The sequence below is a fragment of the Indicator indicator genome, chromosome 5 (genome assembly GCF_027791375.1).
Source record: "Indicator indicator isolate 239-I01 chromosome 5, UM_Iind_1.1, whole genome shotgun sequence".
Taxonomy (NCBI): Eukaryota; Metazoa; Chordata; class Aves; order Piciformes; family Indicatoridae; genus Indicator; species Indicator indicator.
Genome location: NC_072014.1, coordinates 36,430,880 through 36,454,944, shown reverse-complemented (window position 1 = coordinate 36,454,944; position 24,065 = coordinate 36,430,880). Strand labels below are relative to the sequence as shown.

General features: G+C 39.6%; 1 protein-coding gene across 1 annotated transcript in view; it reads right to left on the bottom strand.

Moving 5' to 3' along the window:
* The window catches only part of THSD7B (thrombospondin type 1 domain containing 7B), a 277,058-nt gene that overhangs the window by 136,265 nt on the left and 116,728 nt on the right, over positions 1-24,065 (bottom strand). Inside the window, exons 7-11 of the mRNA XM_054381025.1 lie at positions 19,005-19,196; positions 15,292-15,526; positions 12,142-12,257; positions 4,725-4,857; positions 3,610-3,713 (exon numbers count right to left, since the gene is read on the bottom strand). Of these exons, the coding sequence (XP_054237000.1) occupies positions 3,610-3,713; positions 4,725-4,857; positions 12,142-12,257; positions 15,292-15,526; positions 19,005-19,196 (780 nt within the window). The remainder of the gene's footprint in view (positions 1-3,609; positions 3,714-4,724; positions 4,858-12,141; positions 12,258-15,291; positions 15,527-19,004; positions 19,197-24,065) is intronic.

Genomic DNA, 24,065 nt, shown 5'->3' with positions numbered 1-24,065 from the left:
TGTTCATAAACCAACACATTATTCTATAAGAATATTTGCTACTCTGTGTCACAGCATTTCTGTATTTTTGTGATGGGGAGCTACAGCTCTAAGATAGACTTAATCTCATTAATGGGGGGGGGGGGTGGGGAGGGAGGGGGAGAGAGGGAAGGGGAGACATACCACTAAAGCCCCTAAATGAATCACAGTTATGAAGTGGCAGGAGCAGAAGTAAGATGTGACATGTTCTGTTACTGCAGGTTCTCCTTGCTTTTGGAAAGTATCTACTGTTTTCATAACCATGTTATTGGGTGTTTTCAAGACTAGTTTTTAAAGCAGTCTTGTCTTTAATGTGCATCTATATACTTTATCAATGGCTTTTGAAGCAGCCTTTAAAGACACTTGCTTAAAACAGGCTTTCCATCCACTAATTAAGCTGTAATGATCCCTTGTAACGAGCAACATATTTTTTCCCCCAAAATGTAAATGTCTAAGTTGGCTGCTCATGTCAGCTCTGATGGGAGAGGTCATTTCTGAAGGATCCTCCATCACAAACATCAGAGAACAGTAAAGTCAATGAAGAGCATCTGAAAGCAGAAGCAATTTTCTCACAGTCTTGACACCTTCTAATAAATTAGTCACTTGTCGAGGAAAATGACAGCTATATAGCAGTAGAAAAGCCTGTAAAGCTCTTCATTTACTTTCAGAAATGTTGTCTATGTCACTGTCAAGCTACAGTAACATGCCCACCCTGTTTTACTCTGGTGTGCCCTATCTCAAGGGCTTTTTGCAACTCATGTCTTAATAAAGTTTAAATAACAACTGTATTTCTTAGCTCTAAACCCCACTTTTCTCTTACCTGCCTGATTGTTTCCTGAATGAATTAGATGGTATACAAAATGAAAGGCTATTGTAATTAGTGCAATATCATTCTAAGATAAAGTCATGAAACCTGCAGCTCAGGCAGCTGTCATCTCTTTGCCTATTCTGCCTATTACTCACAGGCAAATTCTAACACCTTCTGCATGTTACATAGTATGTTTATGTGCAATTTCAGTGAAAACACCCCTGGAACAAGATCTGTAAGTATCTATCTCAGAATCTAGCCTAGAGAAAGAATGGAGTTTGAAAGTAATTTCAGATTTAATTTTTCTCAGTCATCGTTCTGAATAGGTACCCATAAACATACACTTCATTTATTTAGAAATAATTTATAAGAATTCAATGTCCTCATATAATTGGCTACACAAGACAGTTACTGAAAACTGAAATCCTCTTATTTACATGACAGCCAGTATATGGACAGCAAAAGAAAAAAAGTATTCAAAAAAGGGATGCTCTAAGGAACAGCAAGACTTATTATCTTCAGTGGTAAAAGGGTAATTGCTGTTACATGGCAAAAAAGAAATTGGGCAAATTCATATAAATACTCTTTGGAGAATAAGCACTTACTGGCTAAACATGCTGACACATTGTGCAAGCCAATTACCGTGTGAAGTGGTGGTGATACCTCGAATGCAAACTCATTTGTAGGATGCCTGAATATTGCAGGAATGTACCTACCTGTAACACCTGGTGTTCTTCCAGTGATGGCACAGATGCCACTGAGGAGACTCACAGAATCAGAAAATATAATTTAGAACAGAAGGGGCCTCTGAAGATGCAATGCCTGCACTGAGCAGGAGTGACCTCAAAGTTAGAAAAGGCTGCTCAAGACCTTATTCAATTGAGTTTTCAGTATCTCCAAGGGAATTACACTCTCTCCAAGAAAGCTGGGAATTTCCCTCCCTGTGACAGTTGCCTTCTGTTATTTCGCTATTCACCTCTGGGAAGAGTGTGGCTCCCTTGTCTCCATGAATCTCACTGTTATTTAGACACTTCTCCAAGCTGAACAAGCCCAAATCCCCAGCCACAGCTCACACATTGTTTCAAAGAGATCTCCAAAGACCCCCTTCATAATGAAGAATTAAAGGACCAGAATTCCTCCAGTGTCACAGTCTAAAAGCAAACATCATCCTTTGCTAAACAGCTACTCCCTAACAATACGTTGACAGAGTACCTCTTCTCCTATGCTAACTGCTCTTGATGAGTTCAAGCAGCAGCAATGTTGAGGTATTAACACCAGCTTTACGGATGTCTCCCTTACTAAACACTTCTACAGATAAGATACAGAATCACTGAAAATCCAGCAGCTCATTTTTCAGAAGCAGTATGGCCAGTCAGCAGCTTGGTTTCAGCTGCCTCCTCCATAGAGATCACTTCTGTGGTTGGTAGGAAATATCTCAAAAATCATCCTCCATGGGTTTCATCTGAGAAGTCATTTTCCTGAAACCACACCCATCCTCTGTAGTATCTAGCAGACTAATTCTGTCACTACATGTAATTATGAAAACCAAAGCTGCTACAAAACCCACAGTTAATTACAAAAAGTGACTGTGGCATTGAAGCAAATTTTGCCTTAAACCCACGAGACTCTGAGATTCTTGATTCATGGTTATCCTTGAACAGCACATAGCCTAATTAATTGTTGGAAGACTCACCAAAGAGTAAAAATAAGAATGATATACTCTTCTACTATACTTCAAATTCTGTCGGGGTAAGATTAATACAAATTCCAGCACATACTGGAGTATAAAGATTATCATACCTTTGCACCAAGACTGAGGAATACATTTTAGGACACCTCAATTTACAGAGCTCTCTGAAAATCCTGTGGAAAGGCTTGTGGTCAAAACCCAGTTAAAGATATTTACTCCTTTGAGATTTAGTTTAAACCACATTTCTTCCAGATACAGCCCACATACTGTCAGGGCTTTTCTTTCTTTTCCTTTGTTTCCAGATTATGTAAGAAATTCACTTCATCTCTAAAGAATAGTTTCTGTCCTTGTGAAGAAATAAATTATTACATCAAATTTCTTCAGTTAGCATACCTGTATAGTAGTTGGGTTTTGTTGTTCTGGTTTTGTTTGTTTGTTTTTTTCAATAAAAATAACATTTAGTTAAAGATTTAATCAGGTTTTCCCTGAGACTGATAACAGCCACATCTCCAGAATCTCTGCAGGAACCACTACAGATTGATCACATACTCTGAACAGTGAAATTCTTCTCAACACTTCCATTCAGACAATGGCATCGCTGTATTTTCCAAGTCCTTAATCACAGGAAGGCCAGGAGCCCAAAGCCTTTACCCACGCTGAACTTCTCCAACAGTCTTAATGAAAATCAGACCTCAGGCAAACTATTAGTAAAATTTAAAATCACGAGGAGATTATCCTTTCCATTTTTAGTACCAAGAATTGATTACTTCATAGAGGCCTACACAATCATAGAATGAACAGATAATTCTTTTAAAGCCCATGTGCTTTATCTTTAGGTAGAAGTGCAGGTTACTGTGAGGACAGTTGAATACTAAGCAGAAAGCCTCTCCTATACTCCAAGTACATTATCACATTACTGGTACTTTAAAGTTCAGCACAGCAGCAAAACTAGACAATGGGGCCGCTTCCCAAAACACTCTAAGTGCTTCATTTGCTTTGTTTCCAAAGTAGCTGCTGTAAAACAGTAAAGATCCTACTTAAAAGCCACACACTGACACCTTGAATATTTGGAGGCTGAATGGAGAAAGCTCACCCCTTGACTGCAAACCGTGTCCACATGCCTCATTGTGTCCCGGCACAGCCTGTCTCACCGAAGCTGGCACCAGCACACAGTGACTCCAGCGGTGGGTCTTCCACCTGCAGGGGAAGAGTAAAGCATTAAGTGGTCAAAACTGGAAAAGAGTTAACACGCCCAAGCAAAAAACTTCAGTTGCAGGACAAACTGAGTCCAAAAAGTTCTGAAATAAGCATTGTAAACTGAAATTCAGATGCAAGGTTGCCCTTCTACAAAGTTACATTTTCCTTTCTCATTTTTGTAGGGCATGGTTCAAAGTTACACAAAACACATGGGAAAAATCTTCAGCGGGCATGAATTCAGGCTCTTCTGCAATCCTGTTCTCATACAGCTGGTGGTGTTCCCAAGTCTGCTTTCTATGCTAGGAAGCGTGCCAGCCAAGAACACAGGAAAGCAGCTCTCTACAGCACTCTGTGGTACGGTGCCAGGCACAGCTGGGTGGTGTGACTTCTGCTTTGGTACCACCTTCAGCTCCCCACTCTGATCTGAGACCATGTCCTACAGGATGTGCAGGCTGGAGATTTCTATGCAAAAATATAATACTTTTCTGTTTACTAATATTGTATAACAGATGGGTCACGGAATTTTAATGAAGAGTGGTGAGTAATTGCCCTATTGTACTATTTGTCTAATCAGAATTTCTTTAAGTGCCTATTTTTCACTGGAGCGAAAGCATTAAGGGAAAAGACAAAAGTTTCTGCAACAAGCACACAATTATTAAGGCAGCTGAGTGCTTATGGTTCCCAAAATAGCGTACATTGATTTTTAGATACATTGGGGGGGGGGGATGTGAGGGGGGAGTTCCCAGTAGCAGCCTCCTCAAGGAACGAAGTTACCACTTCTAGGAGCTGTGTCTATTGCTGCTTGTTCTCCTGATGCCAAATTTACTGAAATCTCCAATTTTAACTCTATCTTTGCATATTTTGCAAGGTACAGTGGTTGTTTATAACTCTGCATCTTCCAGTGTTATGTTGTTTTCTGGTGAAAATTCTGCAGGGGAATGACACAAGAGTCATTTCGGGAGAACTGGACACCCACTATCAAGAGACTTATTCCAAACTAACACCTTTTACCTATACACTGGACAGATGGGAATATCTTCACATTCTCTTTCCTCATACAAGGTGTCTGGGCAGGCCTGTCCCCCATTGGCAGCATCCTGAACGATAATCCTGTACCGGGACTGCTTGACTGCAGTGGCATTGCCTGTGAAATAAAGAAAAAAATGCTTTCCAGACACAGTTGGCACCTGGAGTTAGTGATCTAGCTGTTTAGGGTTAAAACATGCTTTGTGTTTCATTTATATTTGGAAGCTATGAGCACTCTGGCACTAACCAAAAGGAAGGAGTGGTACGCTGGAACAAAAGCTACTGTTGCTTGCTTTAAATTTGCTAGTAGCTCAGCAGAACAGCATCTGGAAGGCTGACAAATGAACAGCCTAAGAGATGCACCAAAAAATGTCTATTTAACAGAAGATCAAATCAGACATGAAAGCAAGTATGAGCAAATACTTAAACAACTAAACACGAGAAAAGCATAAAAAAAAGAAAAATGAACTGTCATAATGGAAGATTTTGTTTCTGAAAACACATTCTGGTGGTCTCAGGTTGCTACCAGTAACCCATCTTTATGAGTTTAGAAATTACAGATGATAACTTCCTGATAGGAAAACCACTGCAAACAACAAAGGCTAACTCTCCACTTAACCTGAGTCAATGTGAGATCAATCCATCTAGAAACACAGCTCACAAAATCTACAGTACAGAATGCAGCACAAAAAAAAATCCAGAAATAAAATTTATTTCTATATCCCTAAAGCTAAAACAAATGCAATCCTTGGCTGCATAAGTGGTAAGTACAAACCTATAGCTGATTTAAGTACTCTGCATGGCATCTACAGGGCTGGAGCAGCTCTCCTACGAGGACAGGCTGAGAGAGTTGGGGTTGTTCAGTTTGGAGAAGAGAATGTTCCAAGGAGACCTTATTGTGGCCTTCCAGTATCTGAAGAGGGCCTACAAGAAAGCTGGGGAGGGACTTTTTAGGGTGTCAGGTAGTGATAGGACTAGGGGCAATGGATCCAAGCTAGGGGAGGGGAGATTTAGATTAGATGTTAGGAAGAAGTTCTTCACCATAAGGGTGGTGAGACACTGGAACAGGTTGCCCAGGGAGGTGGTAGAAGCCCCATCCCTGGATGTTTTTAAGGCCAGGCTGTATGTGGCTCTGGGCAACCTGATCTAGTGGAGTGTGTCCCTACCCATGGCAGGGGGGGTTGGGACTAAATGATTCTTGGGGTCTCTTCCAACCCTGACAATCATGTGATTAGTACATCTGTGAATACAGTTATTCACAGATGCTAGAAAACTGAAAAGAGACCTCAGCAGAACTCCATTCCAGACCAGGAAAACATTTTTTAACAGTGGATTTCATCAAATGTGTCCAAGAGAGGAGAGAGGTATGCAAATTAGAAATATCATTTTTCCAGCTCAAGATAAGGCCAAAGCTGCAGTAACAAGATTACAGTGAATTAGAGTAGAAGGAAAACACAAAACATCACATTATGAACATGAAGTGCAAGTACAGATCCAGTAGGAAAGGTTGGCTCTAAAAATATGAAGTTATGAAGTTATAAAAGTCTTCACTCACACATGTGCTAACACTGTGGGATCACTGCAAAGAGACTTTGGACCTGGTAGGAGGTTGCTCACCCCAGCTGTTACCCTCAGGCAGAAGCGCATTTAGGGTGATCCTCCTGCTTTTTTAACAGCTGCTACCTGAGGCAGCTCTATAGCTTCCTACAGTCTCCATTCAGATACCTGATTTAGTGCTTGCAAAGCCTCAGAGAGAGCCTTACTTAAAATCTACCCCAAGTCATCACTCCTGTAAATTAAGATATTGTGTCTACCATATGTCAAAACAAGAGTTTATCTCTACAATCTGATGTATAATCTTCATGGAATTTCAAGAGCTTGTATCCACTTTAAGTCTTCCCTTTTTTAAACACACACAGTTCTTCATAGCCCCTTACCAAATACCTCTTGTTTACTTCCTTATGATACTTATGCCCAAGGAATGCCACCTGTAGCCTCACCAGCACACAGCACAGTAACACCTTTGGTGTTTCACATACAACTCACCCATGGGCTTGACAAGCCTGGTATGAGTTTTAGCATTTCAAGTTGTTGACTTTCATTCATTTTGTAGTCTTTCGTGTCTCCAGAAATGCCTGAGAGAGGACTGATGCCTTTACTTCCCATTCTGGTTTTGTGCAAACAATTTTTCCTTCCAAAGTCAAATTTTGAGAAATTTCTTAATTACTTCAATATCATTTCATATATTGTGGATTGTGTTTGCTACCTCTTCCAGATGTGCACCATGCACTAATGGTGATATTCCAGTATGCAATCTGTTCTGCATACACCCCACAGAATTGGGGCAAGAATTTTCTGTAGAACTCTTCTTGGTTCATGTTCCAGTTTGATCATGAGTAGTGTACATCTATCAGCCAAATGACTGGAAGCAGCAATGCAGAGAAGGATGTGGGAGTCCTGATGGACAAGCTGACAATGAGGCAATAATGTGCCCTTGCAGCAAAGAAGGGCTATAGCAACCTGGGCTGCATTAGGAAGACTATCACCAGCAGGTTAATGGAGGTAATCCTTTCCCTTTACTCAACAATGGTGAGACAACTAAGTGCCATGTCCAGTTCTGGGGTCCCCAAGGGACAAAGAATATGGGCACACTGGAGTGAGTCCAGTGAATGGCCACAAACACTGTTTAAGGACTGAAGCATTTGATATACAAGGACAAAAAAAAAAAAAGAAAAGCTAGGACTCTTCAGCCTGGAGAGGAGAAGGCTCATGGAATTTTAACCCCCACTGCAGGAAGGTTGAACTTGATGATCTATAAAGGTCCCTTCCAACCCAAAACATTCTGTGAATCTGTCGACGTGTATCAATACCTGATGGCTGGCATTAAAGGAGACAAGGACAGACTCTTTTCAGAGTGATATGCACTGTGAGATTTTTCAAGCTGCTGAGTACCCATTTAACAGTGATTCTATTCAAGTCACTGTTCCTCGCTTCCTGATAAAAGTTTAATGTGTCAAAAATATACCACTTCCCTTAATGAGAGCAGCTACAGTGTAAAATAAAGGAGATTAAATTTCTTGGGCACTATTTGTTCTCCATAAATCCATACTGGTCAGTTCATTAGAATCTGCTTCTTGGAATGCTTACATCTTGAGTAACAACTTCTTCTTGTGTTTTTCTACAGAATGAAGCTGGGATGAGTGCTCTACAGTTCCCCTGACTTTTTTTTGGCTGGTGGGGAGGGTGTTGGCTGGTTGGGTTTGTCTTGCTATTACTGTTTTAGTAACTAAAACTGACTTAGCAATTTATCACCCAGAATACAGTTACTAGATGGCCTGGCATTACTTTATCACTTCCTTTTCTACTGACATGTGAACATCTAATTTATGGAAATACTTATTCTTTAGTCCACTCCTCTCCTGGCTGCAGACAGGAAACAATGGCAGCAATTGCACATGCCCAGTGTTGTGTTTCCCTTATTTCTCAGATAGTAAAGAAGGTAAATTTGATTCAGTTTCCATTTACTCCTAATCCATTTATATAATTCTTGTTATCTAATATCCTCCTATACCTCAATTTACATTCCTTATTTCTTGTTTCTAATTTTTGTAAACCAATCTGAAAACCAAAAAGGAAACAAAATTCTGAACAACTTTCATGATGAGAAAAGATAAGAAAAGGACTTAGGTAGCTGTGATTGATGTTTTCTCTTCATGGTTTGAAGCCTGAACGTGCAAGTCATATGTAGCCCTACATACGCCTTGCTTGCCTCTGCTACTACTTCCTATTGTAATAGCTTCAGGACAGAAAGTAGATTCCAGTAGAGCTTCAGCCCTTTGTACAGTTACTATTGGTAACTTTCTGCAGAGAACATAGTCCCAAGAGGTGTACCTACCAATTCTCTCAGCTTGTTGAAGTTTGTCTTTTTTAAAAATGTCTTGCTGATATTGCCATCCTTCCCTTCTTCTAAGAATCATGAACTCTATCACTTTGTGATGATTTCCATTCAAATTACCTACTACCATTAGAATTTTAGCCATTTCCTTCTTATTAATCAGTACCAAATCTAAATGAGGTTCCCTCAGTAATTTTCTTCACCTCAAGAAACTAAATTATCCTCAACATTTATTGCACATTACTCAAACCCCATTTTCCAAATTGAATTTCCTCATTGGCTTTTCTACAGCATTTCTTACAAATGTTAATGAACATAATTTTTATATCTCATTTAAAATTGCTATAGCCTGATTTTCTAGTGTATTAGCATTATGTAGGATTGTCCTTTTAAATCCGAACTTCAGCTGATTTCAAGCATGGCTATGACACCTTGCCCTCCTGACAAAAATCAAGCCTCAGGGTCTCAAGGCCATTCTAACTTCTGTGTCATTGACTTTGCAACTGAGATAATGTTGTTTGAGAATTTCAGGGGTGACTTACCTATTTTTCCACTCCCCCCTCCCTGTCCTACCAGCCTCCAGTCTCCTCTCCACACACAGAGATTCACATGACTCCTATAAGCTCACTCTTCTCATTCCTCCTTTTGTCTTGCATTTTTCCTCCATCATTTGAACCCCAAGACAGTACCCTGCCAGGGCTCAGAAAGGTGTACTGCCATTCTCAGGTGAGGGACAAAAGCCATGTTGATTACAACAGAGTGTTCTATATCTGGTCTAGGTTTTACAGGAACCATTCAGCTTCACACTCTTTGCTCCCGACTAGAGGGAAAGGCAGAGTCTGGTCATCAAAAGACTAAGCACACAAATAATGACAGGTTCTCTGAGATTTTAGTCAACAAAATCAGAGCTGTCTCCAGTATTTTTGTACTGATAGGAGCTTTTGAAAGTGTGAGTCTATAACTTGGACTAGAACTAGAAGTGGCAGATCCTTAACAGCTGACACATAGCAGAGGTCATTGGAAGTTGTTATCATGGCATCCTTGTGCAACTTTTACACCATATCATTTCAAATCCTATTTAAGACATGGGGAAATAAATAGGACAGTTACTACCTAAAATCATAGAATACCTAGAATCACAGAATGCATTCAGTTGGAAGGGACCTTTAAAAGTCAACTAGTCTAACCCCCCTTCAATAAGCAGGGACATCCCCAATTGGATCAGCTTGCTGGTTCCATCAGGTCTGTAAACTTGTCATGGCAACTAAGTGACCTTCACCCTTGACAACCAATGCCCAGAAGAGAAGAGGTACTTATATGTACTGTTTTCAGAAAGAAGATGAAAAATGTTAATTATTGTCAGGTACTTGCCCTTTTTTTTTTTTTTTTTTTTTTTTTAATCTCCCCACTTTAAATCTATGCTGACAAACCAGAGACCACACCACCCATGCTGCAAGCAGTTACCTCTCCAGGACACTTTCACCACCAGGAAAGCAGGTGACAGGAAAATCTACATGCTGCTCATCCAAACCATTTCATATTCTGAAACTCCATATTGATTCTTTGATTCTTGTTTTGATTCATCCTCAAAGACCCATTAAAACAGATATATTATAGAAGACTGTGGTACACAGTTGTCACCTTTAAGTATCTGAAATGGCAGAGAATCAATAACTTGCAACAACCTCCCTGTTCCTTCCTTACCAACAGGTGTTTGGATACAATTGCACTTCTTTTGTGAATTATGTTCCCCGTCCATCTGTTATTGCCCTAAGTTCACTGCTGTCTGTACTTGTGAGGTATGAGATAATCCTTTGCCAGAAGACAGCCAGTTGTCTGATGACATTTAAATGTAGGGAAAATGTCAGTTGTTTTTATTGTTAGGTAGTAAAGTTGGATGCATTTTCTCAGATAAACTACAAACAGCTTAGCTGGTAAAGTCCTGTGTAAAGTTGATTTAGTGATTACATGTTTGTCTAAGCTCTGATCTTATGCTAGTACACATTTAATTTTAAATCTGCCAGGCAATACCTCTTCCTACTTGATCTGCTTAGTAATTCACCATCTGTATATGGTTTTCATTACATACAACGTTTCTTTAAAAAATACCCACATCCCAAACTCCTAATCACTCACATATGTAGAGTGGTTTACAAAATTTCATTATTGTGCTGAGGTTTTAATTGTGCAATGCAAATTAAATTAAAAATAAAAACCAACCCAAACTAAACCTTGCAGTGCAGCCATATCAATAACAGATTTAGCAAAAACCAAACTCCCCCACCTAAGAAGTTTTAATTTAGAATTATATTAGAATGATAACATTGCCAAGCAGGTTAAATAATTAATTCCTTCTCATTTTAATTGTAGACTATTATTTAATAAACAAAGTAATTTACCAGGTAATTTATTCTGCTTCTTCATAGGCAGCTCGTTTAAAGTCTAAAAATAAATTGCTAATTAAAACAGGATTCACTGTTTTAGAAAGCAACTCATTTTCCTGTAAAATCTAACAAGGACTATGCTAGAGCATTCAGTGAAAATCTTTGAAGGATAGGAAGCCATGAACAATAACGAAACATTCTGATAACTGAGAAGGCTTTCATCCGAACAATTAATGAAATACACAAATTTGTCACAAAACCCAGCACTAGATCATTAGAAGGAAGCTTTGCCAAACATTTAGTGTCCAAAAGCTAATCAACTAGATCAAAGAAAGATATGGTCTTTGAAAAACCATGAAGCACAGGAGTTATTTGTACCACCTTGCATATAGGTGCAAATATTGGTTGGTCAAGAGAAATAAATTTCATATAATGTAGCATTTCCATTTTTAGCCATGCAATATTGGAACCTCTGACTTCAGATTTTGAAGGCAGAATCACAAAATGGTAGGTGCTGGAACAGACCTCATCTAGTCCAACCCCCTTGTTAGAGCAGGAACATCCAGTGTACATTACACAGGAACATATCCAGGCAGGTTTTGAACGCCTCCAGAGACAGAGTCCACAACCTCTTGGCATAGCCTGTTCCAGTGCTCTGCCATCCTCAAAGTGAAGAATTTTTTGTTATGTTGATGTGGAACTTCATGTGCCCCTTGTCCTGTCACTGGACACCACTGAGACAAGTCTGGCTCCATCCTCCTGACATGTGCCCTTTAGATATTGATAAGCATCAAAGAGATCCGCGCCCCCCTCCCCCCCCCCACCGCCCCGAGTCTCCTTCTTTCCGACCTAGCTCTCTCAACCTTTCCTCATATGGCAGATATTTCACTCCCCTAATAACAGAAGGAAGCACAGAAGCAATTTATTCCAGGTAAAGAGAATTTATATATCCAAATCTGATCCCAGGGATCCCATCCCCTCCATTAATGTCAATGTTAACAACAACCCAAATCCAAAACTTATTCAGACAAATGCCCTAATAATTATTAGACTGACTTGAGCTACAACTACCACACATTTCTCCAATTTTTCCCCAGACTCTGACCTCTTCTTTACGGCTTACCAGGCTGACATGCTGTTGGACAGCGAGTCCACTCACTGAAAGGAGTAACAATGCAGTCTTTCTTGCAGAGGAGGAGACATGGCCGCACAGTCTCAGGTCTGATGGACTCTGGACACCTATTGATCCAAAACCAAAGATAAAATGCAACAAAAACTTAAAACTCTGGGGATATGTTATATTCCTAAGACTCTCACAGGGCTGTGAGCATATTGCCATTCTAAAGACATCACTGCTGGTCACAGCAAGCCTCATTTTAATTCTCTTTTGCACTCATATAGCCCAACTGAATTTAGTACACTTCAAACATTAAAAGTGGACCCTGTCTTTATGACTGCAGGCTAAATACAACTCTGTTTCTGACACCTAAAATACAAGGCTTACTGAAGTGAAAGAGATATATTTATTACCCATGAAAGCAAGTCCTGTTTAAATACAATATGCAAGAACCATCACAGAATCACAGAATGTTAGGGGTTGGAAGAGACCTCCAGAGATCATCAAGTCCAACCTCCCCTGCCAAAAGCAGGATCACCTAGGGCAGGCCACACAGGAACACATCCAGTTGGGTTTTGAAAGTCTCCAGAGGAGACTCCACAACCTTTCTGGGCAGCCTGTTCCAGTGCTCCAACCCCCTCTCCATAAAGAAGTGTTTCCTTGTGTTGAGGTGGAATTTCCTGTGTTCCAGCTTATACCTGTTGTTCTGTGTCCTCTTGACACCCACCCCTCAAATATTTATAGACATTGGTTAGAGTCCTTCTTAGCCTTCTCCTTTTATGACTAAACAGGACCAGTTCTCTCAGTCCCTCTTCATAGGAGAGATGTTGCAGTCCCACAGCCATCCTCATAGCTCTCTGTTGGACTCTCCCCACCAGATCCCCATCCCTCTTATACTGGGGAGCTGGAAACTGGACACAGTATTCCAGGTGTGGTCTCATCAGGGCAGAGCAAAGAGGGAGAAGAATCCCTCATATTAGTCAAACCACTCAGATCAGATCAGTCAAACCACTTGTCACTGCAAAACAAACTGTGTTGTGTCTAAGGACTGATGCAATATTCCTCCAATTTCAACACCTAGGAAGCACAAAAATAGCTTAAAGTCATCTTTGAATCACTTAAATAACTGGCTGTTATTTAGGAAGAGCTCTGTGATTTATTTTTTGTTACTCACTTTTAACTCCTAAATGAAAAATATGTGCTGTATATTCTAATAAAAGTTTCAGACACAGACAGTTAATACATAAAATCTTAAAAGCTGAAAAAGGGACAAGTTTCTGGAATCAGGCAGATCTTGCATTTTAAGTGAGTGAACAGATAGGGAATTACTCTTTTCTAATTTTCCTTAAATGCTATGAGAAGAATCACTCAAAAATACTTAGTAATGCATGCAACATAAAATTATACCATATGAAAAAGGAATATGCCACAAAACTGTAATGGGAAAGAAAATAAATCTTCAAGTCATGAAGTTAGTGAGATAAGTAATAAGATAGATAGAGGTATAGTTTAAAAGAAAATAAATACAAAGAGACTTGTCTTCTCCTTAAGCTTCATCATCCTAGAGGGGAGATTTCTGTTATCTAACAGAAGACATTGTAGTATTTTTTTCTGCAAAAATTTTCACTTTGTCTTTCTGTGCCTTGCAACTTCTTTAGATATAGTGGGTTTTTTCTTAATGAAATTAGGAAAAATACAAAGCACAAAAAAATACAGTAGGCCTACACACAAAGGTTGTTTATTTACATTGCTTATCCTATTTCTGAAGTCATATTAATGGTAGGCTTTCACCACAGCAGTTGTAAATCCAACATTACGTTGGGTCAGTTTTCATCAACTCAAACATAAACCACCAAACAGCCACAGCTGGCATCAGCTCCACCTCAGTACTAGGCCAGTGTGGACCCTCCTGGGCAGGAATCGTATTTCATGCTGACATACAGAGGTTTTATTCATTCGCTTGGAACCATCTTCCTGAAGCCTTCAAGAGGTCTAAGGCTTTTATTTTTAAGACACTTATCACTGTAAGAACAATGCACAGCAGCGAAAGAAGCAATGTCAGTAAGAAGTCCTTTAAAGGACTCAGCAGTCCTTCCTTTAAACAAGGAATGCTGCGGCACAGAAGATACCATACCAAAGACACCTTCCAAAGTCCCCAGTACACAAAGCTCTTCTTTTGGCAGGATTTTTCCACTACTGAAATTCGGCTTTCCATTCACGTACTTCATGTAAGTATTTACTTACCCACTTTGGTTCCACTTCCTCTCACTCCATCCCAAACGTGGAGGGGACAAACACTATTTTAGATATTATACAGCTCTATAAATAACATGTTTAGTTAGGTAAAGTTACAGCATACCAGTGTATTATACTTATAAATGAACATTGGATTTCTCTCCTTTTATTTAATTAATCTCAATAACCTCAGGAATTTTAATTAACTTTACTGAAATCAACACAGTCTGCTTATATGAGCAGGACTGTTTTGAGAGCTACAATAAGAAATGAAACTCTGTTCTAAGTCTCTAGACTCATCAACAGTGCAAAAAATAATTAGCAATGTCTTGATTTTTTGATATTGGGGAAAACATCTGTGATACTTATTTTCCTCAGTTAGTAAAGCAAAGCCAAATTCAGAATATTTGCACTGCAGAATAAATCATTTTGCTGTGTCTGTATCACATTACAGAGGCTATATAAATCAACTGAACGATATAGATCACACATATGGTTCTGCCTTATTGTGGTGTAAATATAATGCAAACTCTATTTCCTTTTTCTGTTTTATTGGAGCATTGTTAATAATGTATTGGCGAACACTACATTCAAATGTATTTTGTATTTTCCTCACATGAGTCCTTCAGGAAAAATATTTGCAGAAAACTGTAAATTAGAATAACAGAGGAGCTGTAGCAAAAAAAAAAAAAAAATCTACACCACTGAAAACATGCATTTTGCCTGGATTTACACAGAAAATTAAAAAGGGGTTGGCTATTTATTTTTGTAACATAGCAGTATCCCTTTCATAGTAGCTGGAGAATTTGTCCCAAAATAAAATTCTTTTCAAAGCTGCAGATTCCATGTACTAGCTGAAAATGCTGTCATATGCCACCTATTGTACCTACGAATAATCACTAATAACCTTTCTTTAAATACCTTTTAGGTGTGACCTGGCCAGAACTGCTCTTCATGCAGAAGACCTTCCTTGTTTGTACGCCTACTCCACAAGTGGCTTCTCCGCTCCAATTAATGGTTCCATTGAGCGCAGTCACCAGAGCATCTTCAGAGCAAGAGCTCCAGGGAGAAGTTTCCCAGAAGAAATGCACACATGGGTGATCATTACAGGCACGGTGCTCCTGGAGGGCTCGGTCAGGGGGACAGGCTTTGCCACCTGCAAAGAGTCAAGAGAGCTACATATTTATGTTATGGCATGCAGCCAAAGGTTGATGTGGAAAAATAAATAAAAATCTTAGATTTCCTTAATATCTTGTCTTTTTTTTTTTCCTAATTTAAAAATAAACAAATAAAGCTTAAATAAAGCTGTTGACCTTTATGGCTGCAACAACAACCTTCTAAAATATTGTTTCCCCATTAAACTAGCCTTGCATAAAATTGTATCCCAATGCATAATTGAAACAGAAATAGGCAAAGTGTATTTCTGAGTTACCTTATTGATACTCCTACACACGGCCAAGTTAATTCCATTTAAATGCCAGTATCACTCAGCAAACATGCAATTAGATTTAAAGACAAATTAAACATTATATTTATGTTCATTCTCCTTGCTAATTTCACAATGAGGAATATCTCTTTCTAATACTTGCACTCTTTTCACATGTTTTCTTACAGAGGTGAGCTGTAGAGGGTTATGAACTGTACTGATGGAGGAATGTACCAAATAATACCACATCTGCCAATCAAAGAGGGGAAAACATAAGCGACACATTTTGAGTACGAAGCCTTTACTTTTCTGAAGCAGAATCCTTCAAAGTGGTGTCCAAAGATTTTGCTAAGCTGCTGCAGTTTGTCAACAAATGGCAATAAATCCACAAAGTGCAGGAGCTTGAACAGCTTTAACACTCTAGCCAACAGCCTGAATTTATCCCATAAAAGCAGCAGATGTTCAGAGCTCAAAAGCAAAGGAGTAATGCAGTGAAATTTAACAGTAAGCATCATCATTTTAGGAAGAAATACGTAAAAATGACTAAAATCAAAATAATTCTCTTTCAGGAGAGAGAATCTGGCAAGTTCGGATGTGGGCAAAGCATTGCAGGTTTTGAAAGAATTGAAGTGCTGGGGTCAGATACCACATGGTTCAGAGCACCTTTACATCCTAGTACAGAAAAAAAAACAACAAAAAACCAGACGATGGAGGTATATGGCTCCTTGAAAGAATCCCTACAGCCTTGTAGGACTAAGCCTTCTCAAATAAGGTTTAACCCCAAATGGCCACAATGAATAGAAATGAGAAATTGAAAAGAAATTTCTTAGCATGCTGATTTAGGTAATTATGTCACACTACCATTCATCTTTTCATGAAAATAGACTGTCCAACATAGATTTTGGTCTAATACATTTTTAGTATTATGATGGAGTAGAGAATCACAGAATCACAAAACACCCCAGGTAAATTGTTTCCTGAAGACTTTGACTTGGCAGGAGAAATGCAGACCAGTTATTGCTCTGGTGAGTAAATGTAGCAAGCAAATGGTAAAATGCCTGGTCCGTTAGAAAACAAAACAAAACAAAACCAAAAAAACCCAAACCAAACCAAACCAAAAAAACCCCAAACACAACAAACCCAAACTAAAAATCTAGCTCAAATGTTGAGATACACAGGAAAAATTAAGGTGTCTTTCTCAAGTGGTGAAGAAGCTCTCCTAAAGAAGGCAGACTAATACTGAGGCATACTGACAATAATAAGGAACACCACATGGTCCATGGTCTGCCTGCAGAACGACAAGCAGGAGCTGCAGTTTACAAAAAGCATAAGAGTCTGGCCACTTTCTGCAGCTCATTGACAACTTTTGCACATGGAAAGCAGAAAAGCACACCACTGCCTATCCATTTACAGACTTGTTATGCACCTGGTGTTCATCCATCTAATCCATTTTAAACCTGCTGACGCTCCCTGACCCCACAGCCTACTCCTGCACCATGTTTCAGAGGTTTGCTGCATAAAGAAATATCTTTTAAAACCTGTTTTAAACCAAAATCCTCTACTTTCATCAACACCTTCCTGGTTACCATACTCTGGGAGGTGGTGAACAGCTTGGAGAAATTGACTCAAGGGTTTGAATTGAAGTCAGCCTGTGAGATGGCATCCAGTAGTACTCAGCCACAGCTAACATTGCCTCAGTTGATAGAGGACAAACAAAATGCCACTTGCAAAGGTAGTAGAGCTCTGTAGAAGTTAGTGACTCAGCTGTGAGCTTGGTACAAAAGAGTAGGAGAAAGGAGGTAACAACACTGTCTTAGTATTACAATGATACCAATATTAAATTCTCTCCCAGTCTTCACAAGTTCAGATCAATCACTGTTTATCCATATGGAGAGCTGTATCTGCGTATCCTCATTGCTAAAAACATACACCAAAAGTTGGGACATTTGATTTTAACAGTTGATTATTCCTCCCTCAGAAATGTCAAAGTACATTTCAAAGCACATCAGTTTTAGTTTAGTGTATTTCAGAGGTTGAGATGACCGAGAATTCACTTCTTCAACACTTCACTTCCATAACTCCTTGTTTATTTGTGATTTGCAATCCATTATTTCCATGGAAAATATGAAGCTAACTTTTTTTTTCGTTTTGATTGCTCTCTAGCCCATAGAGTTTTTAAGCAGTAGTTATTATTACTGAATTGACAATTATATAGCAGTTTTCATCCTGAAGGGTCCCAATTTTTTCCAAGTGCCTATAAGGATGTTTATGTGAATACAGACCATTCACACAAGTAAGGCTTTGCAAGATCAAGTCCTTACATTGCCCCAGAAACAGTGGGTGGGTTTAATGATCATTTACAAAAGAGCACTTAACAGGGCTTGTCCTACACGAGATTTGCATCTAAAAGTGTTTTGCTGCTGCATTAGCTGCACATAGTACTGACAACAGTAGATATTCTTGTCATGTCAACAAGGCTTTAGTCTGTTAGACCTGTACAGGGTTTATGAATTTTTATGCACTTGATGAGACACTTTTCAAATCCTGTGTGACAAACCAACATATGAACGAATTACCATATGAGTAACGGTAGTTAGAAAACTACACTTCTGATACAAAACAGTTTCTGTGAATAATTGTATCACTGATGTTGGTGTGCAAAAATCCAGGTATGTGATATGTCCATGAAGATCCAGAGGAAATTATATATGTTCACGAAAATCTATTTACTTACTTCAGTAGAAAAACAAGGTCAATACATTCTAGGTCTGCATTAATAACATAAACAGGTCCTCTTCTGTTTACTCATTTTTCACAGCTCACTGCTGTTTTCTAAATTGGTATCAATATGTTCCTATATAAAGACACTTGGGTGATGAGTTTGTGTCATGAAGCAATTTCATTAGTATAGGATGTATCTCTCCTGAAGTAAATCCTCCCCTAGACTGGCCTTCAATTGACAAGAATTCATAGGCCGAAGTAAATAATTTTGAATTGTGACAGATTTTCTCTAAGTGACACATGCATTAACCAAAGCCCATAAAGATATTTTACTTGCTAGGCATGAAGTACAGACAAGCATTAAGTATTACTCCTCGCTGCTAGAGTACTGGGGTTGGCTCTGATCTAAATACAGTTTGCCTGAGAAATGCAAGTTAACTCATTAAACAAACAAGCAGGGATTAATCAAAAAACGTTTACCACTCACCCTCAGCCGGAAGGGCCAAGATGGACCTACTCCTGCTTTGACTGCCCTCAGCATTTTTACTGGAGCATGAGTGGGAACACAGTGACCATGGGGACCACTCACTGATCACACAGTCTGCTGCACAAGGGATTTCACAAGCCATGACTTCAGGACGGGGCACCTCTGAGCAGAGGTGATGTGGTACTTCTTCACCTGGAGCAAACAAACCAAGACAAGACATGGGGGAAGGCTCAGCTTGGTTCAATATCCACAGCCTGCATCAAACACTAACTTATGTTAAAAGTCCACCTGCCTGTAGAGGAATACACTACTAAAGAAAACACGGTTAGGCTTCAGGCTTCAAAGTACAGCACTTAAACAATTAACTTATGTATTTCTGCAAAAAAAGAAAAAAGTAAAGAATGTTTTTCAAGTTTTGTGTGTGACATCTTGGCTGCAGTCCACTCTATAAAGCAAGCAGGCACAAGGAATGAAATAATTAAATCAATGAAAAGCTGTAATATCAATTATCATCAATTCTGATTATAATTACTCTGTGTTTGCCAGCAACCTCCACCCTCAGAACCTATTTTCCTCCATGCAAATTGTGCAGGTCCCCACAGAACACAATTTTCTACTGCCCACAGGTCAGAGAAGTGTCTAATAGATGTTTTGGTCCTTCTGAAACCTCACCAGAGCTATCGCATACCATTTCTGACTGCTTCTCACCCCAAAACTAGGAGATAAACACTAATGGATCTGTTGGACCACTGCCATCCAGAGAAGAAATATTTTGTGTTGGAGATAAACCAAGGAACCTGAACCAAAGTGCACCTCTAGTGGGGAAGCATCTTTCCAAACCCCTTTTCATCAAGAAGGTAGGACGCTGGGGGGGGGGGGGGGGGGGACAAATGTACCAGCTAAAAGAACAGCTGGCAGAACAAGCAGCAAAACAAAGCATGCAAAAGGGACATCAAGTGGAGCATCTTTTTTTAAAAAAGCAAAGTAACATATAATTTTACTTCTAAAATAACGAAGGAAGTGTCTAGCAATTTTAGAAATTACATAGAATTTACAAGAAGTTTTAATTCATAAAACTCCTAAAATGTAGCTCCTTAGGTACTGAATTACACCCAACATCTTACAATTATCATTGATGCAATGAACAGACAAGACTGACTTTCACAGAATCACAGAACACATCTGGTTGGAAGAAACCTTAAAGATCACCCAGTCCAACCCTTGACCCAGCACTGAAGGGTCAGCACTAAACCATGTCCCTAAGCACCTACAGGTCTACACGCTGCTTAAATGCCTCCAGGGACAGTGACTCCACCACTGCCCTGGGCTGATATTTCAATGTTTGATGACCCTCTTGGTGAAGAAATATTTCCTAACATCCAGCCTGAACCTCTCCTGGTGCAGCTTTGTAACTATTTCCTCTAGTACTCTCTCTTGACACCAAGAAGAGGCTGGCCCTCTCCTTGCTCCAGCCTCCCTTCAGGTACTTGTAGAGAGTGATGAGGTCTCCCTTCAGCCTCCTCTTCTCCAGACTGAACAATCCCAGCACCCCTGGAAGCTCCTCATAGGCCATGTGCTCCAGGCCCTTCATGAGCCTCATTGCCCCTGTTTTGTTACGCTGTTCACTTGTCTAACGCTTCCGGACCTCCAAGGATTCTCAGCTACAAATTCAAAATGTCTGGAAGGTCAGATTTACCTGTTTATAAACAAAAGGCTCACATTGAATGTTTTGCCCTTATAATAGTTACAAAACTCTCCTTTGAGGTTTCTTTAATTATGAACCTAGGAAAAACCATAACAACTTAACTGAGCTCAATTATACATAGGGGAAAGGAAAAATTAAAACTGATAATGGCAACAACTCATTCTTTCACCTCACACTACAGGAGCAGGCTCTGTAACAAGGTGGCCCAGGATGCAATTATAACTAGGAGGGTAGAAAACCCTATTGCTTCTGCAAGACAACACTTCTATGAGTGAGTAAATAAGAGAGGCAGGTGCTAGCAGGAGCGCATAAAGCTGTCAATAGCCTGGTGGCATTATCTGTGGTTGCATCCCTAAATGAAGACAGGCTCACCGCCCTCGAGGCACAAATAAAACTTTTCAAGCATATCATGAGAAGTAATGGAGAATCTAGCAGGCAATCAGACTGCAGCGCATGCTTAAAAATACTTTCTTTTTATATGCCCTTTCCCTTGCATACACCTGTGCTCATCAGGAAAGGCTCAATATGCACAGTCTTTGCAACCACGATTTTAAGTCTGTTCGGTAAGAAAACAGAGAGCAACAACCTCCTTACAGACAGCTCCCATCCTCCTGTACTGTGCTTGGCACACCTGCAAACCAAGCTTAACCCATCATTCACTTCAACTAGCCCATTATCACCACCGCTGCAGTGGATGCTCCCATAATGCTGAGAAGTATCTTTAGAGAAAAAAATGTAAAACCCACCAAATAACCCTAGATGCCTTATTCCAGCTGCCTTCCTGAGTCCTTTTAGTGTCAAAATACCTGCTAACATTTTGACAGCTTTTCTGTATGGCAGCAGATAACACAAGGAGACCCTGGGCAGGCGTGACTTTAGGAGTCAGCAGTGCAGTAGTATCAAGAGATTATTTGCTTTGGTGAAGTAAGGCAAAACATCCGTCCCCATCTCCCATCACTGACACTCACAAAGAAGCATGCAAACAGTCAGTGGCAGGTTTCTGAATGAGAACAGATGAGATGGGACACTTGGTCTGCAAGCACGTCCCTCACTCCTCCAACTCTGCAAGAGGTTACCTTCATTATATATGGACTTGTGGCAGGAGAGTGCCCTAAAATTCACCAAATCATGGATTTTGCTCATTTTTTCTACCAATCAGATTGCGCTAGATACGTAACTATTTGAGAAAACCCTACTTGTTGAAAGCCAGGAGAGCCTTTCCACTGATTTAATTGTCTGGACACAACCCTGTGCAACCTGCTCTCAGTGAACCCGCAGGTGGGTTGGCCGAGATGATCTTCAGAGGTCCCTTCCAACCCTTACCACTCTGTGATTCTGTGTCTTTGCAAAGTCCAAGCCATTCCACTCAGCAGAGGGTTTAACACTTGTATCTCCTTTAGGGGGGCTTCACAGAACCACGATGGTTGAAGAAGACCTTCAAGAAGATCATCAAGTCTTCCTCCACCTATGAGCCCAAGCACCAGAGATTTTTCAGGTGAGCACCCTGTGGGGAAAGGAGGCAAAGGAGCAAAACGTGCTTCCAGCTTCTTCCCTCTGTGGTTTCATTTCAGGATGGATTTACAGCAGGTGACAGCAACAGTATTGCTGCAAACAAGAGGCTGCAATTCACAGTTCCTCGGCAAGGAAAGGAACCTTTGTGTTTTGTTATAAAGAGTTTACCACCCGGTGCATGAAGGTACAATTCAACACTCACTTTGATTTACTTTATAGCTCTCTTCACTGTGTTCAGGTTTAATTACTGGCTTGTATTACTGAGGAAGGGGAATGTTCTTCTGTACCAGCTGCCTGGCAGAGAATTCTCAGAAAACTGCTCTATACTACAAAGGGAGGTAATAATCTTACATTTTCTGTGAAAAATACTAGTACAGGGTACATCTGAAGTGTACTTTGTGCACTGTCACAGATTTACAGGGAATACTAAATTCTTCAGAGCTTCCAGATTGTCCACACCTAGTACCTTGATGATTTAATTCTTATCTCAGATATTTGAATTAATCTTTCTAGGTCTTTCTATAATCTTTGCACACACAAGACTATGGACTGGATGGGATGCACTCAAGGATAGTGAGGGAGCTGACAAAGGCTCACCAAGAGACTTGCAATTATTTATTTCATGTCTTAAGCACAGTTTTTATTCTCAGCTTTGTGGAATGCATGTTTTTCTAAAAAAAAAAAAAAAAAGGATTAGTTAAGAAAAATATTAGAGTTTTCTATTCAAAACGTTTCACTGCAACAATCCTGACCAACTCTAATGGTGTATTTTTAACTCATTGCCTTGTACTTGACTAGTATGGTGGTTAAAGTTAAATACTCAGGATATATTTGCCAGATAATAGGAAAGACTTAATCCATTTTCTTCCAATGTCAAGGTGCAATAATTGCAGAAGAAAAGATAAGCATGGTATTTTTGTAAATATATTTGCTAATAAGGTTGAAGATTAGCTAATGCACTGGTCCCTAATTTGAATTCTTGAACAAGGTAACAGAGAAGCTACATGGTGAAGTGCAATTCTGAGTGGAATTTTTTATTCTCTTAAAAGCAAATTAAATTCTTCCAAACAAGGGAAACAAGATAAGGAATGACATAAGACCCACCTTGAACAAAAGTGCTTGGTTTTCCCAGCAATATAACAATTTTCTTACTGTCTTTTCTGCTCTAAAAGGAGGAAGACACTCCCCCAGCCCTGAATAAAACACTCCATGGTGAGGTATTGAATTAACCAAGATGTTCCATTCTGAATCACTTCAATATTTAATTGCATCTGTCTATTTTACATAATGCCTTGCAGCTCTGGTGTATTAGTCTTGTTCTTCCCAGTGACCTGTGTACCTATCTCCTATGACACAGTTTAATTACTCCTGCCAGAGACATCCCTCCTGGCTCTAGAAAAGGTGAATGTCTACTGGACAGGATATGGCTAAAGCAGCAAAACCACAAATCCCATCAGGCAGCATGAATAGAAAGATCAACTCAATAACAAACTGAATATCCTTCCTTTGGCGTTCACTACCATATCACCCTCATTTTTAAAAAGGAAAATCTGTAAAATTTCTTTGAAGATTTCAGTTTTGTACACCTGCATGGAGACTTCAGCAACCTCCATGCTGGGGAATGGCTTGAGATGAAGGAATTACACTTCAGACTGCTCTGCACTGCTACCTAGAAGTTCAGAAAATGTATTTTTTGCACAAATGACTGTTGCAACAATGCCGCATATTTAATGACAATTACTAGTTTGACATCAATATTTCTCCTTGTAGCATTTCAAATTATTCAGTGGAAATAATGAAGCTGTCATCTAAAATACTATACGTATCATAAAATTTTATGTCCC